The sequence below is a fragment of the Rhinolophus sinicus genome, chromosome 14 (genome assembly GCF_057876585.1).
Source record: "Rhinolophus sinicus isolate RSI-liver-muscle chromosome 14, RSI-T2T, whole genome shotgun sequence".
Taxonomy (NCBI): domain Eukaryota; kingdom Metazoa; phylum Chordata; class Mammalia; order Chiroptera; family Rhinolophidae; genus Rhinolophus; species Rhinolophus sinicus.
This window is the reverse complement of record NC_142514.1, coordinates 7934788-7950717: the sequence shown is the minus strand read 5'-3', so window position 1 is coordinate 7950717 and position 15930 is coordinate 7934788. Positions and strand designations below refer to the sequence as shown.

The window sequence follows — 15930 nt, the reverse complement described above, 5'->3', positions numbered from 1 at the left end:
CCTTCCTCTGCCCCCACCCAAAGATCCAGTCAGACTTGGGGCTCTGGGACTATGAGGAATTGGGGTCTGTGATTATACTGTCCCCTCTGCTTGGCACAGGCAACAGCCAGGAAGAGGCTGCCTGTTGCTTCCTGACCCGACATCATCACAGGCTCAAGGAGCAACCCCACTGACAACGTTGCTGTCATTTCGGGAGCCCTTCTGTGGCCCAGGCACTTACCATTTCTTCTGCCTTATCGCCCTTTGGCAGGCATTACACTTTGTCCAGAAGACACTGAGGTCAGAGGCTAAGTTGCCTAAGGACACACAGACAATCAGTGGCAGCGCAAGATTCAAGTCAGTACCTAAGTCATCTGATTCAGAGGAACCGATGTCTTGGAAGATGCCCTTGTCTGTTGGGGCCTCAGCTAGGCCAGAGCTGGGCGCAGGGCAGGCCCCACTGGTCATGAGCCCCTCCCTCCTCTGGGCAGCTGAGCCCCGGCAGCCCGTGGAGTCGCAGGGGAACCTTCCCGGGAATGGCAGGTGCAGGACCCAGCCCAGCTGGGAAAGTAATCATGGCTCAACACACAGCCAGCTACAGAAGTCCCCAAACTTTAATACCACGGCTCCGAGAGGGCAGCTGGGAGCTGTGGTGAGTCTCGGGTGCTACAGATACCTCTGCCTCCAGTCCTGGGGTCCTGAGGCACCAAGTGACCAGGCAGTGAGAAGCCAAAGGGCCTTAACCCAATACTCCCGGGGCTAAGCACAACCAGAAGGCCACAGGGCTTGACCTGGGGCCTGCACAGAGGAGCTAGGGGTGGAGGTAAGGAAAGAGACCATGGTTCCCAGCCTGGGACCAGTGGGATACCTGGAAGAGAGGGGGGCCACAGGGAGCTTGGGACAGGTGTGGGCATAGGACATTCAGGCAACACCTGAGGTGGGGAATGGGAAGGCACATTCCACGTTAGGTCCAAGAAAGGCAGGTGAGGAGCAGTCCTAGGATGGCATCCAGGGCATAAGGAAGGTGATGCAGCCTGGACCTCCCCCACAGTTTGTCAAACTGGCCCCTGGGTTGGGGCCAGGCCCAGTGCGGCTGGTTTCAGTACGCTTGGGGGGTGTGACCCTTGCTCTCCGGGCCTGCAAAAGGGTCTGAGGGCACCTCTGGCGAGTCAATTGTCTGGTAAGCGCTGTGCTCCTGTGAAGGTCCACAGAAACCTAGGCGGTGGGGAGATGGAGGGAAAGAAAAAATGATGGGTGAGGGCGCAGGGCATCCCACTAAGTGCAAACCAAGATCCACTCCATCCCCACCAGGCAGGCCAGCGCTGGGCATCCCGGCACCAGGACAGTGATGGTGGCCGTAGCCCCAGTCAGCAAGCTGTAAGCACGTGTTATTCATGCAATCCTCCCATAACCCTAGAGATATTATTAGCCCCACTTTGTAGATGAGGAAACTGAGCATCATAGACGAACTGACTTGTCTGAGATTACACAGCATGAAGCTGAGAGCTAGGATTCAGATGTAGGCAGCATGACCCCAAAGCCAGGGCTCTTAGGCACTATGCCCGGTACTTCCCCAAGCAGCATGTGCTCAGGAATCTGCGCTGGGGAATCCCCAGCCTTGGGCCCACGTCCCCCCCCCCCCCCCCCCAGCTCCTCTCCCAGGGAGAATGGACACCGTGGTATTATATCCAGAAGGCCCCAGGGCCTGGCACAGTTGCAGAGGCTGGAGAGCTAGGGCCAGGGGTGCAAGGCAGGGATTCCTCACTCCTGCATTCCTCACTCCCATCCCTCCTCTGCTCATCTGTCCTGTCATCCTGAACAAGTCCCAAGGGCTCTGGGTCTCAGTTTCCCCATCTGTCCAATGGCAGGAATGTTACTGGTCCCTCCTCACTCCAGGGCAGGCCCAGGCAGTGCTGAGGTTGGCCCCAGGCCACTCCTGCCCTTGGCTGATTTGCTCCCTCAGGCGGGTCATGGGCCACCCTGGGCCTCTCTTCTCAGCAGTGAAGTTAATAGAAGGCCATTTCTCAGAGAGAGAAAGGAAATGAGAAAGTGTGTGGGAGAGAACAGGAAAATGGCTTGGCCAATATAAGAAGGTATAGCTCAGAGAGGGCGTGTGGCGGGACTAAGGCAAGAGGACTGGTCCGCAGGGGAAGCACCTGCCATTCAATGCTGTCTTTGGCTGAGGCTCCCTGGCCCATGCCAGCACCCTCTCTCCCTTGGCCACCCAGACCCCACAAGGTTCTGGGGACCGGGTCTGTGGGAGCTGAGAGAAGGTGGCCCGACAGGTGCCCTCAAGCCTCAGGATGCAGATTGCCCACAGCTGCCCGTGGAACTGCATGACACCCCCAGCTGCATCTGTGCCCGAGCTCAGAAGGGCGGGGGCCTAGCCACTGTACCCAACTCTGCTCATAGCCTAAGGCCATGGAAAGGTCACACCAGGCTGGGACAGCCCAGGGACCACGGGGCCCCTGCAGCAGAGCCCAGGAGCCAGCACACATTCTAGCCTGGCGCTTAGCACTACACCAAGCCCCTCCCTGCACCTTGAGCCCTCGTCACCTGGTGCAAAATCAGCTCACTGGGGCGGGGCCGTGGGGCAGAGGGGGAGACAGAGGAGACGTGGGGAGATGGCAGTGCTGTCCCCTGGCCGGTGAGAGAGGAGTCGGGGACTGGCAGGAGGGGGTGGCCTCACCAGCGTGGAGCTGGAGTTCACCCCCGCGTTCCCGGTACATGTGGTAGACGAGGCAGCAGGAGAACGGCTTGAGGAGCAGGTTGAGGATGGCCATGCCGGCGCCGAACTGCCCTGTGTCCGTGAGGATGTGCCGTGGGTAGAAGATGCTAATGTGGATGATGTCCAGGAAGATGGTGGCCACCAAGCCACCCAGAAACTGCAAGACAGGCCGGCACAGGGCCCAGGCGTGACCACGTCATTGGAGGTTATGGGCACAGCGATGCCCCCTCACGCCCCCATCACTCCCCCACCACATATACCAATCTGGAAGCTCCATTTGTGCCCTACTGTGCCCTTAGAGTTTGATGGAAAACAGACCGAGCAAGCAAGCAGGACCCTGTGGAGGAGATGCCTGATGTCAGCAGGGCCGGAGCAGGGACTCGGGGGCTCCACCCGTCTCCTATCACCTTTGAGACCATGACAAGGCACACAGCTTGGTTCCAGCACCTCCGAGACGGAAGGTCCCCCAGAGTTCACCCAACCTGTCTCCACCACCAAGGAAATCCCTTCTCTGTCGTCCTTGAGGCCCCCAGCCTCAGTCATGCTGAGAGGCTGGTGCTGGAGCGCTCACCGCCCCTTGGGGCTAAATGGGTGTCGGGAAGCTCCCCCAAGGCAGAGCTCAGCTGGGCTGTGTCCACTTTGACCTCACAAAGTAGTGGAGTTCCCTCTTTGCAGGTCTCCCAGCCACATCCCTCCCTCCAAAAAGAGGGTCCTAGAGGGGGGTTATTGGGTACATGCCCCACTCCCCTCGGGGAGTGACCAGTCTGGGGCACTGGTGGGAACCCACCCCACACCTTTCTTGGGGAAAACAATGAGCAGACTCTGGGCTCTGAGCCAGGCAAGCAGAGCAGGCCAGGCCAGTGAAAACACACGTGGGCTGGCAGCCTGGGCGGGCTTATCTGCAAGGCTGTGGGAAATGGAAAATGAGGACACAAGGGAAAGAGAGAAGACTGGGACGGCTGAGGGGAAGACAGAACAGGGGCCATGGAGCACCCTGAAGCCCGTTCCCGCGCTGCTTCACAGCTCACCATGCTTATGGCGTCGATGGAGTCCCGCTGAGCAACGGCCCACACCCCCAAGGCCAGGACGGTGAAGTTGGCCCAGGCATAGGGGCCCAAGAACACGAGGCAGCCCCTGTGGGAAGATGCGCCTGAGTCAGGTCAGGTGGTGTCCGCCCCACAGCTGCCCACCCCCTCCCACAGGTCACCTCCCCTGCACAGCAGGGTCTCAGGGCCCCCTCTGAGAAGAGGCCAAAGTCTTCCAGGCAACAGGGTACTTGTTTTCCTCCCCCGCTGTGCCCCAGAAATGTCAGGAAATCCCATTGGCTCTGCTTCCCAATCGGATCCCTCCAGGTCAAAACTGTCTTCGGCTGGATTTACCACAGCAGCCTCCCGCACTGGTCTCCTGACTTCCACTCCTGCCCCCGCCAGGCCATTGTCTAAATAGCAGTAATGTCCAGGGATGTCACTCCTGAAAATCCTCCAACAGTTTTCTCTCCCACTTGGAAGAAAACAGACTCTTCCCCGTGGCCTAAGGGGCCCTTTGGGAGTTACCGTGACACAACCCTCCTTTCCCTCCAGGCCATCGCCTGTGCTGCTCCCTCTACCCTGAACACCTGGCCCCTTTTCATCAGTTTAGTCTCCACTCAAATGTTAACTCCAAGACTCCTTTCCTGACCACCCAATTTGAAGTACCACCTCGTCCCTTTCTGACACAATGCCGACCCTATTTTATTTTTCAGGGTACTGATATGTTTGCTTGTCAAGCCAATGAAAATAATCGTGAACACAGAGGCCTTCCTGGAATCTGGCACAGTTCTAAATGCTTTAAATTACCTAATTTCTGTGCATTTGTGTTCATAACTCCAGGAGGGGGCACTATTTTGCTCCTCATTTTACAGGCGAGGCAGAGAGGTCAAGGAACTTGCCCAAGATCCCACAGCGGCTAAGTGGCAGAGCTAGGACTTGAACCCTGGCAGTCTGGCTCCAGAGGCCATGTTCGCTCTGACTATTTCCACTGGGCCTAGATTGCCCCAGCATGCAGTGATGCACTTCATAAACTTAAATGACATTCACTGAAGTGTACCATACGGAAAACACGTGCAAAGCAGTTAAGGATAGAGTGAAACTAGGCTCCATGGTCTTTAAGTAATTTCATTTTGGGGTTTTAAGAAAGCAAGTGCTTTCTAGGGCCCCAGCCCAGACTCACCAACTGAGAAGCTGGGGAGTGTGACTGGGAAATCGGTATTTGACTTTGCTTCCCAAGGCCATTAACCATGATTATCACCGTTCACAGTATTCACAACCGTTTACATGTGCACTGCTCTTCAAAGTCTGCAAAGTGCACACGTGAACTCCATGGTTTCTACTCGTGGTTTGGCAGAGAAATCTCCCCAGAGGCTCAACAGATAAAACAGACAGTAATGATGAGTCAGTGCTGCAATCCTCCAGCCAGCAGCCCTTTGTGGCAGGCCCTGGGCAGTGTCGGGTGAGCAGGCCACGCTTCTCCCTCACGGCTCCTGAGGAGTGTGCTGGCCTTATACCCATTTTACAGATGGAAACCAAGGCCCCAAGAGGTGGAGTCGTTTGCTCAAGATGGCCTGGCTGGAACATGCCAGAGCCAGGCCATGACCAGGGTCCACGGAATCCCGAGTCTGCTGTCTGTGGGCAGGGGGTGTGATGTAAGAGTGAGGGTCCACCCCTAAGCAAGTGACCTCACCCCTCTGTCAGTAGACCTTATCGTGTGTCTACTTGCTGAGCTGCTGAGCTAACCCACAGAGGGCAAGGAGCTCAGCCCTGCGGCTGGCACCGGGAAATCCTCCACACATGTAAGCAGTTATTTCTATAATCGTGCTTTCACCTTTCAATGACCTTATGAGATAAATGGGAGGGGCAGTGATGCACTTATTTTAAAGATGAGAAACTCAGGGAGTTTAAGTGACTCACCTAAGATCACAGATACACAGAGCTCTACCTGATGTCCACCCTACCTGCCTCGGGGAACGCAGCGTGGCATATGAGACCGGCTCCCTGGCTGCAGCACCTCAGGCCTCTTGGATGCAGAGGCCTCGGGGAGGAAGCAGAGTCACGCCAAGCCCCAGAAGGCTCGCGCAGTATCTGGAGGATAAGCTGAGCTGTCAGCACTGCCCTGGGCTGGCCACCTCCCCTAGGATGAGGGCTCAAAGCGCCTGGGAGGCAGTGATGGCAGAGACCTCTGGGAAGTGCCTGGAGCTTGGGACATGGGGAGCTTGCTAATGATGCTGTTGACGAAGGTGCTACTCAGTCATGGACCCAGCTGGGAGACAGGTGGACAAGACCCCAGGAGACATGTGGACCCAGATCCCAGGGGCCAGGTGGATACAGAACCAGACACCGTGGAGTCACTCACCAGGTCGTCAGCAGCCAGTGAACCAGGAGAATCATCTATGGCACAAAATGGGGGGAGGGGACGGAAGAAGACATCTGTGAGTGCGACCATGGGGGTGGGAGGTAGGGAAGGTTTGGAAGCCAGAAAACACAGGCGGCCCCTGCTTAGCACCTAAGAGGGCTTCACCAATGTCTGATGAAAAGAAACATCAGCCACAGCAAGTGAATTGGGGGTAGAGGTGGAGGAAGAGCACAGGCCAGGGGACGCTGCCACGACACTACTCCCCATAACCTTGGGGGCAGGTGACACCTACACCCCTTCCTGCTTCCAAAGGCTGGAGGCTCCTTTGGGGAACCTGGCAATCTGCTCTGGAATCAGGGGAAGTGGCTGGGGTGGTGGCGGTGGGCTCGGTCAGGGGCATGGATCTCATCCTAAGTGCACTGAGGGAAGCCACCGGAGGCTCTTCTGCAAGGAAATCACTTGGCCTGATTTATGTTAAGACAAAAAAAATCCCTCTCGCTTTTTTCTAGGCTTCTATGATACTCCACCCTTTTAACTGCCCAGGAGTCCTTAAAATAACAGCCCCCTTGACTGGAACTGGTCTCTACTCCTGGCAATCAAAAGGGTCCTGACTGGAAAGCAAATAAAGAAGGAAGGAGCAGATGCTACTGGGAAGGCAGGGCAGCTATCAGCCAGAGCTTCCAAAGAAGGAGGGTGCTAATGGATGAGTGGGGATCAGCCAGGCAGAGGGGAGGGAGAGTGAGGTGTTCCAGAGGGGGGGCATGGACGTGCAGGCAGAAGGCAGGACCCAGAGCCTTGAGGAGGAAGACGGTGTAGCAATGGCTGAGGGGGTGGGGGGGCACTGACACGATGGGAGGCCAGGAGCCCCAAGTCAGGAGCATCAAGGGGCCCTTGGAGGAGTTTACTCAAAGGACTGAGGAGTTAAGCTGGGAGGGGGGCATGCCAAGAGCCCAGGGCAGGGGCAGTATGCCAGGCCCAGAGAGAGAGGGCAGACACAGCATGGACTTGCTGCGAAAGGCCCCGGTTTCTGGTCTCGTGAAAGGGCAGGAGAAGTTGCCCCCTGCAATAAAGAACTCTGGCCGAGGAGGGAAAAGCAGAGTTACCGTTTAATGCACAGCTGCTATGTGACAAGCCCTGCACCAAACACCTCAACGACCTTCTCTGGGCCTCCCAATAGCCTCAGGGACAGACACTGTTATCATTTCCACCTTAGAGATGGAGAGCTGGGCTCAGAAGTAAATGAAGTTGATCAAGATGCCACGGATGGCAAGTGGAAAAGCTAGAATTTAAGTCGACTCCAGAACCTGTGCACCTAACCTTCACACTGGAGGCCCCGCGAAAGATGTGGGCATTTTCCACACGTAGGGGGAGAGGCAGTCTGGAGCAGAAGCCTGGGACACCCCGCCTTCACCCTGGTGCCGAATGCGAGTGAGTCGAAAGGGACCTGGCTCCCCAGCCCCCCAAAACTCAGAAGACTAGGAAAGTATTCTGTAAGGACTGATGTGAGGACTTCCCAACTTTAGGGAGGTCCCAAGACTCTGAAAAATGCAGGCTGTACATCACAGAAGGCATCTTCTAGCTCTAGAAGCAATCTTCACAATCGTCTCTACCTTTGTGTGTGCCTGAGCTCCTCCTGTGTGTCAGGCAGCATTCTAAGGACTTCCTGCCCATGAACTCATTTAATTCTTACCATCCCCTGAGGTACCATTTTATAGTTGAGGAAACTGAGGCTCAGAGGTAAGTGACTTGCCTAAGGTCACACAGTGGTTCAGGAGCGCAGCCAGGATTCAGCCATGACCGTTAGGCTCTCCGGGCCTGGGTGGATGTGTTCTCTCCGATACACAGATGGGGAAACGAAAGCAGCGGAGGCTTAGTCCTCCATGGGTTTCTTTTCCCAGAGGCTTAAGAGAAGCGATCAGATATGGTCCTAAGTTTCTTAAACATTTACAGTGTAACCCACCATGCCTGATACCAGCTTGGCAGCCACCCTGGGGATTCAGTGGTGAGTAGAGCAGATGTAGCACTGCCCTGTTCTCACCAGCAGGAGACACTGGCTCATCCAATAAGCACTTTAGGAACGAGGGAGCCAATGAGACACCATTTTGAAGGAAAGTTACAGCAGAGGAAAAGGAACCTCATTCTACATCAGGAGCAGTGGGGGAGTGAGCTGCTTAGAAGGCTTCTCTGAGAGAATGATATTTAAGTGAAGATGAAAGTGGTGAGCAGAAGGTTAAATATGGGCAGAGAGAAAAGAAGAGCATTTCAAACCGAAGGGACATCACCTGCTGTGTGGCAGAAGGGAGCATGGAACATTCTGGAAACTGAAAAGAAGCCAATGTGACTGGAGTAGAAGATAAGAGAGTGGAGGAGGGACAGGAAGCTGGGGGAGGGCAGGGCTGGGCCTGGGGAGAATTCTGATTCTCCCCAGAATCTGATGGGGAAAAATTCTGATTTTTATCTTAAAAGCCAACCACCATCCCCTCTAACAGGAAATCCTACCCTCAGAGGGGAGGGGATCTGCCAACGACCAAGCTGAGTGGGCAGCCACAGGCGTCCTGGTGTTCAGCTTTCAGACTAAGAGAAGACATGGCAGAAGGAGGCACAGGTGAGGCAGCTCACATCACCATCTTCCTCCTGAAAAGAACACCTGATCCTTCCCGCCGTTGTCTTCTCTTTCAGAACGGGTCTTTATTTCCCAGTGCTTTGGTTACGACATCTAGACTGTGCACATAATAGGTCTTGAACAAATGGCCCTGCAGAGCACGGCTTTATTAGGGTGACATGAAACGCTGAGCCACAGGGGCCGCTGATCTGCAGGGAAGCCTGTGGGGAAATCACTCTACAGAACCTGGGAGATAAAGACTTTTCCTAGAGCCAGAAAGTTCTGTAAGACGAATGAGCACCTGGACAAAGTTTAAAAACATGCCGTCTCTTGGGAAGAAAAGAGCATAACTTGGAAATATTGCAGGTCCTCAAAAGACATACAGTCTCTGCCATGTGACATCACTTTTGTTTTATAAATACGAAGTCAGACAATTAAGTTCTCAAACTTATCCTAGAAAAAGTGCTACATACCTCACTGCTGAGTATCACTACGGTCACCTTTGAAGTACTCCCTTTGGGAAGCTATGCACCGACGCCAGCCCGTACTCCACCCTTCAAAGCAATTTTGGAACTCTTTTTCTGGAATGGCCATCAGAGCTGCTATCGAATTACCCTTGATGTCCTAAATGTCATCAAAGTGTCTTCCTTTCAATATTTCCTTTATCTTGGGTAAAGAAAGAAGTCTTTGGGGGCCAGATCAGGTGAGTAGGGAAGGTGTTCCAATACAGTTATTTGTTTACTGGCCAAAAACTCCCTCGCAGACAGTGCCGTGTGAGCTGGTGCATTGTCATGATGCAAGAGCCATGAAATATTGGCAAAATTTCAGGTGGTCTAACTTTTTCACACAACTTTTCCAGCACTTCCAAATAATAAATTTGGTTAACTGTTTGTCTAGTTGGTACAAATTCATAATGAGGACGGCCAGTTAGCTCAGTTGGTTAGAGCACAGTGCTCTTAACAACAAGGTTGCCGGTTCGATCCCCACATGAGCCACTGTGAACTGTGCCCTCCACAGCTAGATTGAAACAACTACTTGGAGCTGACGGGTCCTGGAAAAACACATTGAAATAAATAAAAGTTGATTTTTTTTAAAAAGCCTTTAAAAAAAATTTGGGCTGGCCCGGTGGCTTGGGTGGTTGGAGCACCATGCTCCTAACGTTGAGGTCGCCGGTTTGAATCCCACATGGGCAGTGAGCTGCGCCCTCTACAGCTAAGATTGTGAACAACAGTTCTCCCTGGAGTTGGGCTGCCGTGAGCAGCTGGACGTCAGCATGAGCTGCCATGAACTGCCACGGGCTACCATGAGCAGCTGGCAGCCACCGTGAGGGGCTGGCAGTCAGCAGGAGGGGCCGTGGGCTGCTGAGAGCGGCTGGCAGCCGGCGAGAGCTGCCGTGAGCTGGTGTGAGTGGCCAACTAGCGACCAGCGACAGGCGACTGACTGCCTCAGCCGAGGGGAGCGCAAGGCTCATAACACCAGCATGGGCCAGGGAGCTGTGTCCTACACAACTGGACTGAGAAACAACAGCTTGAACCGAAGTGGGAGCGGGGGAGGTGGAAGAAGGGGGGAAATAGTAATAATAATTTAACCAGGCACTATAAAAAAAAATTCATAATAATCCCTCTGACAGCAAAAACGGTTAGCAACATCATTGCTACAAGTTCACAAACTTAATTGTCAGTCCTCATATATAAGAAACTTAGCACTATCTGATCACTTCTCTTAAGCCACTGGGAAAAGAAACCCACTGAAGACTAAGCCTCCTCTGCCTCAGGTTCCCCATCTTTGTAATGGGAGGACACACCCTCCCAGGGCTAAAAATGTCTAATGTCCAGGAAAGCTCCAACAAGAAACTGGGCCACAGGACCTGCCTTTCCCCAGAGTCCTGGAGGAGGGAAGAGTGACTCATCTGGGCACAAAGGGACTGTCTGCTGGCTCTAGGGGAGACTTCCAGTAACCAATGGGAAACCTGGGCTCCACAGAGAAGCGGGGAAGGAGGGGGGCGGAATCTGAAAATGTGCCTGGCGGCCCAAGCACTTTCCTGGCTGGGCAAGAGGAAAGAAAGACCTGAACGAGACTCTTCATATAATGCACGGTCCAGGGGGGCTGCTGGGCTCTTTTCCAGATGGTGCCCAATGTGTCAGAAGACCGAGGGAGGAGAGGGTTAGTGAGCCAAGGCAACACAGGGTAGCAGGATGCTGGGTTAGACACAGGAGACCTGGTTCTGGTCTAGAAGCCATGTTCCTCTGTGTCAGCCCTATGTTCCTTCTCTGTGAGATGGAGGCAATACCTATTACCTGTATGTCCCCTAGGGATGCCTCAACTGCAGAGACACAGGCATCTGGACAGTCAATGTACATGTCTGCTTCATAACCATGAGTACCTATGTAGGACAGGTACCCTATAATCGTGAACAGCAAAAGCAACTCCTGCTATTGATGAAGCCCTGCCTGCCAGTGTCTACACTGCCTTGAGCACTTGACCCCTGTCATCCTTGCAACTACCGGTACACGGGGGAGGGGGGGGGAGTCTTAATCTCGCTTTACTTATGAAGAAACGGAGGCTGTGAGAGGGTAAATTGGCCCACACTGTAACACCTACAAATAAGGGAGCCCAGGTGCAGATCTCAGATGGTCTATCTGGTCTGAGTTTTTATGCCAGTAAAAATGTAAAGCTACACCACCTCCTGGACCACTAGCTCCTCCTCTTATCACCCTAGAAGATAGGGTTTATTTTTGTCCTCTTTTACACTGAGGACACTGATACTGACAGGTTAAGAAACCTGCTCAAGGTCACAGTGAATAAGTAGCAAAGCCCAGCCTGGAATGTCTGGCCCCAAGGCCTGTGCTCTGTCCATATGCTATACTGTCAGGGTTTGGAAAAGCGGATGGAAATGAGGTTTAACCTGGAGAAGGGAAGGCTAAGGGGAAACCAAGGGGTCCTGTGGACTTAGACTACTTTGCCACCAGAAGCCCATGAGGGATGCGGGGGGTAGGGGGGGATTTCCCCACAGGTAGTGCACTGACCTCTCAGATCAACATACGGATCGACATATGAAATATAGTCCTACCAGTCCCGTGCAAACACTCCATGACTTGTTATCTGAGGTAGTGAGATCCCAGAGGGTGGCTAGGGCTAAGGGACACAAACCAGGGCTGCCCAGAGGGGAGGCGGAGTCAGGCAGTGGTTAACTGCATGAGCGCTGCAGCCAGATATCTGATCCTGGCTCCATGCTGCAGAAGCTCTGTGACCTTGTGCAAGTGACTTGACTTCTCAGAACTGCAGCTTGCTCTTCCGTAAAGTAGGGACAATATGCCTGTTTCATAGGGTTGTGCGGATCTAGCGGTACAGGGAAGTGGAGAGGTATGTGAAACACTCAACACAGTGCCTACCAGGTAACAGCCCCCGATACAAAGCCGTCCTCCTTACTACAGGAAGTCAGCTTCCTGAGTTCTCAACCCAAATGCTCCACTACCCGCCCCACCCCCACCCTCTTCCCACAAGGGCCTCTTTCCACAAGACGTCATGAACCCAAGTCTAGTCCTTTCTAAGCTTGTCACAATGTCATCCCTCCGGCTCAAGACTTGCCTCAGGGATGGGGCTCAGTTAGGGACTACCTTTTGTGCAAAGGGCCTAGGGCAGCTATTTCTTTTAACCTGGCACCACTGTCCACTCTGGCTGGGCACAAGCAGGCATTCGGCCAATTCCCAAAGAATGTATGAAATAAGGGAGTGGGGAGGGAGTGCAGGCCCACGGGCTGCATTTCCCCAGCTCCCTCAGGGCCTGGATCTCGGAATGACCCACGGACGTGCCTGTGAACCCTGAGTCAACAGCTACCCTCCATAGGAAGGCCAGATTTAACAATACAGCACACTTCATTTCAAATTTCAGATAATGAATAATTTGTTAGTATGTCCCAAATATTGCCTGGAATATACGTACGCTAAAAAATTATTCATTGCTGATCTGAAATTCAAATTCAACTGGACATCCTATATGTTACCTGGCAACCCTGGTCCCTCAGGGCCTCCTGACACTTACTTGTCTCTGACTAGTAACAGCAGAAGACCTATATAGAGACAGAGGGTCTTTTTTCCCAAATCAAGGGAAGGACCAGAGTTTCATTCTGGGCACCGAAAGCCAGCACAGCTCACCCCCATGGTGGTGCTTGGTCTGTCAGGCCAATAAGTCGCTCCAAAAAAGCCCCAAACAGATTTAAGTCCCCCTGATGGACATAAACTGTCAAGGCAGAAGTCAGCCCTAACTGGTGACCAGGCAAGGTCACAGGCTGGCTTTGAAGTCTGACCCTGGTGGGTTCAAATCCTGACTCTGCCACTTAATCCCTGTGGGACTTTGGCAAATTATTTATCTGATCTGAGCCAAGGTTTGCTCATCCGTAAAAGACGACAATATCAGCTTTCCCGGAAGGCTGTTGTGATTAAATAAATAACCTGGCACACCACAGATGCCCCAGGAATGAGAGTTCTCTCCCTTCTCAACTCCTGCAGCTTTGTCCTTCACCTGATTTTCTCTTAGCATTGTTTTAGGCAAATATCTAGAGAAAAGGCAGTTGGCATTAACTCCACACTGCCTGGAACAGAGTGAGTATGGATGTTTCCCTCATGGCAATTTCTTCCCAGCTAAACCATCAACCCAAGCCCATTCTCTTGCTCCAGCCATCTCTCCACGCAGCTGTTGACTAGAAGCTTCAGGGAGGTTGGTCCCAGCGAGTGTGATTACTGGAAGTCTGCCTGTATGAAGTCATAGCACAGAGCACGTCTCATAACCCAAATATGAGTGATGTGCTGTTTTGTAGTCATCTATCTCTTGGGTTCCTTTAGTACCGGACACCATGGCTGCTAAATGCTTTGTCACCAGTGAGTAAAAGGGCATTCCTGGATACAGTCTCAAAGGGGACTGCACCGAGACCCAAAATGGCAGGTTTGGTGAAGGTTCACACCCTCCTGACCAAAGCTAATGGCCACAGCCCCTCTGTCGCAAACCCAGCCAAGAAGCACAGCGGGCTGGGGTTTGGCGAGAGAAAATGAACCTCCGCCAGTGGCGTCCTGAGGAGCTGTGGAGAGCCGCTCAGGAAATGAAGACATCCCAGGCAGCCCTGCAGTGTTTTATTAAGTGCACCAAGTTGTGGTTTTCTGCTGTTAAGCAACTTCTACTGGAATTCGTGTTTCTTAGGAAATAAGGACGCAGGGTTTATACATTTTGGAAACCACCAGTCCGGGCACATCTACTTTTCTTAACCGGATTTAGCAAACAAAGGAGGCTACCGTGAGGTTATGGGAGGCCAGGTGAAAGGTCTAACACCTCTCTCCCTCTCCCTCCTCCGCCCTCCCTCTCTCCCTCCAGGTGGAAGGGAGGTGTCCCGCCTCCAAGCCCCACTCCGGGTCTTAGTCCCTCCCCTGCGCCTTCCTCTTTCTCCAGGGGAATTATGGTGGCGTAGGCCAAAGCAATCCTCCAGGGCCGAATGCTCCCAGTTGGAGGGATCTGCCTGCGGGAGGGGGCGGCCCTTTGCCTCCCTTACCGCCTCCAGTTCCCTTGGTTTTCCCTCCTGGCCTTTTCCTGGATTTCCCTCCCGGCCTTGGTTTGTCTGCCTGCCTCCTTCTCCCCTGGGGTCTGTATCTTTTCTTTCTCCCTACCCCTCTTCTTTCCCAAACTCCCGGCCTTCTCACCTCTAAAATCCTACTTTAAAAGCGCAAACGGCCCCCGCACTCCAGGAGACCCGCCCCGCGCCCGCCCGCCTGCGGCGTGGCCACCCCCGCCCCGCCCGTCGCCACCTTCAGGTTCACGGCTGGCAGCTCCATCCCGACCTAGGCGGAAGGCACCTGTGCGACAGCCGCGGGGTCTTGGAACTCGGGAAGCAAACTTGCCGGCCCCACTCAGCCCTGCTGCCTGGGCTCCAACCCCAGCTCAGCTCCGGGCCACGTGAGTCGGGTCACATGACCTCTGCCGGTTTGCTAGGTGACGGCGTCCGCCAGCACCGCCAGCACCCGCCACCCGCCGGCTCCCAGCTCTGTCCACTCATTGCTCGGGGAGTACCCGGGGGCGGCTGGAGGACATCAGGACTTTTGCCGCGAAGGGAGCAATATCGTGCCTGGTTAATATCCCAACAGGTGGACTGAAGGACCACCTGCAGCCAGGAGAACTTGGGCGTATGTCCAGGTGCAAAGTGAGGATGTGGCCACAGCTGCTATCTCATCCTTTAGGGCATCCTCTGTCCTCGCTACCTTCCAGTGTTAGAGACATTGACGGTACCTACTTAAGAGGGTCCTTGTGAGGATAAATGAACGAATTTTGTGAAAGAAAATTTTATTCTGACATGTGTTAAAATGGTAGGGAAGACTTCATCCCAGACTATTGCAATAGGGATGTTGCAGGAGGGGAGAAAAATCAAGCTTAACTATGAACACAGCAAGGACAAGTGGGGTTTTATAGCCAAGCCGCAGAGTGAGGGGTCCGTGGATGGGAAATTACTAAGAGGAGACACTAAAGGTTGGGGGGATTCTTGCTAAACTGACCTAACAAGATTCTTGCTAAAGGCAGGCCAAGGACTTAGACATCGAAAAGTGAGGAGGGGCAGGTGAGGAACTTGATCAGATGGGAGGGTGATCAGTTATCAAGGGCAGGGGGATTCTTGCTAAAACTGGGCTATGCAGGCCCAGCAAGAACAGGTTGCACACCGAGGCCAGGCTGAGGCCTAGTTTGAGGAGAAGGCTCATGACCTTAACTAAAGTTTGGTCAAGGATAGAGTTTTTGTCAAAGTAAAGTGCCTAGAACAGTGCCTGGCACTTACTAGATGTGCAGTACATAGAAAATATTCTTGTTATCAACACACAAGGGGCCACTTGAATGAACATACTAAAAGCTGTAGAAAAATCCAGCCGGAAGACCAGCAGAAAACCTATAGGACACACGTGTTTCCAGAAAAAAGCAGACTAGTGAAGAAAGATTCTGTCAAGACACCTCTTTGCCTTTTAACCAAGAACGGAAGAAATTGAGGAAAGAAAGAGCTGTCTCACCTGCCATCTCAAAGGCTGTTGACCACCTCCCAACAGGAATGTAAATTCCCACTACCTCCATCCTCCCCTCCACCCCATCCTTCACCCATGACCGGAGAAAACTTTATTTAGAAAACACCAGCTTTCATTTAGAGTCACCTGGGGATGAGGGTCCCCTGGGGTCTGTCTGACAACTTGTTCTTGTCTCCAGGACGGGAGAG

At 53.5% G+C, this 15930-nt stretch overlaps 1 protein-coding gene across 2 annotated transcripts; it reads right to left on the bottom strand.

Moving 5' to 3' along the window:
- Positions 1–575: 575 nt before the first annotated feature.
- Positions 576–14645, bottom strand: AGTRAP (angiotensin II receptor associated protein). Of its 2 annotated transcripts, XM_019756342.2 has the most exons (5): positions 14489–14645; positions 6095–6129; positions 3736–3841; positions 2669–2864; positions 576–1194 (listed from the first exon to the last, which is right to left on the bottom strand). In XM_019756342.2, the coding sequence occupies exons 1-5, from the start codon at positions 14513–14515 to the stop codon at positions 1079–1081; spliced, it is 480 nt and encodes a 159-aa protein (XP_019611901.1). In that variant the 5' UTR covers positions 14516–14645; the 3' UTR covers positions 576–1078. The 2 variants fall into 2 exon arrangements, with proteins under 2 accessions (XP_019611901.1, XP_088646244.1); XM_088790118.1 differs by lacking the exons at positions 6095–6129; positions 14489–14645 and adding an exon at positions 5697–6039.
- Positions 14646–15930: the final 1285 nt, after the last annotated feature.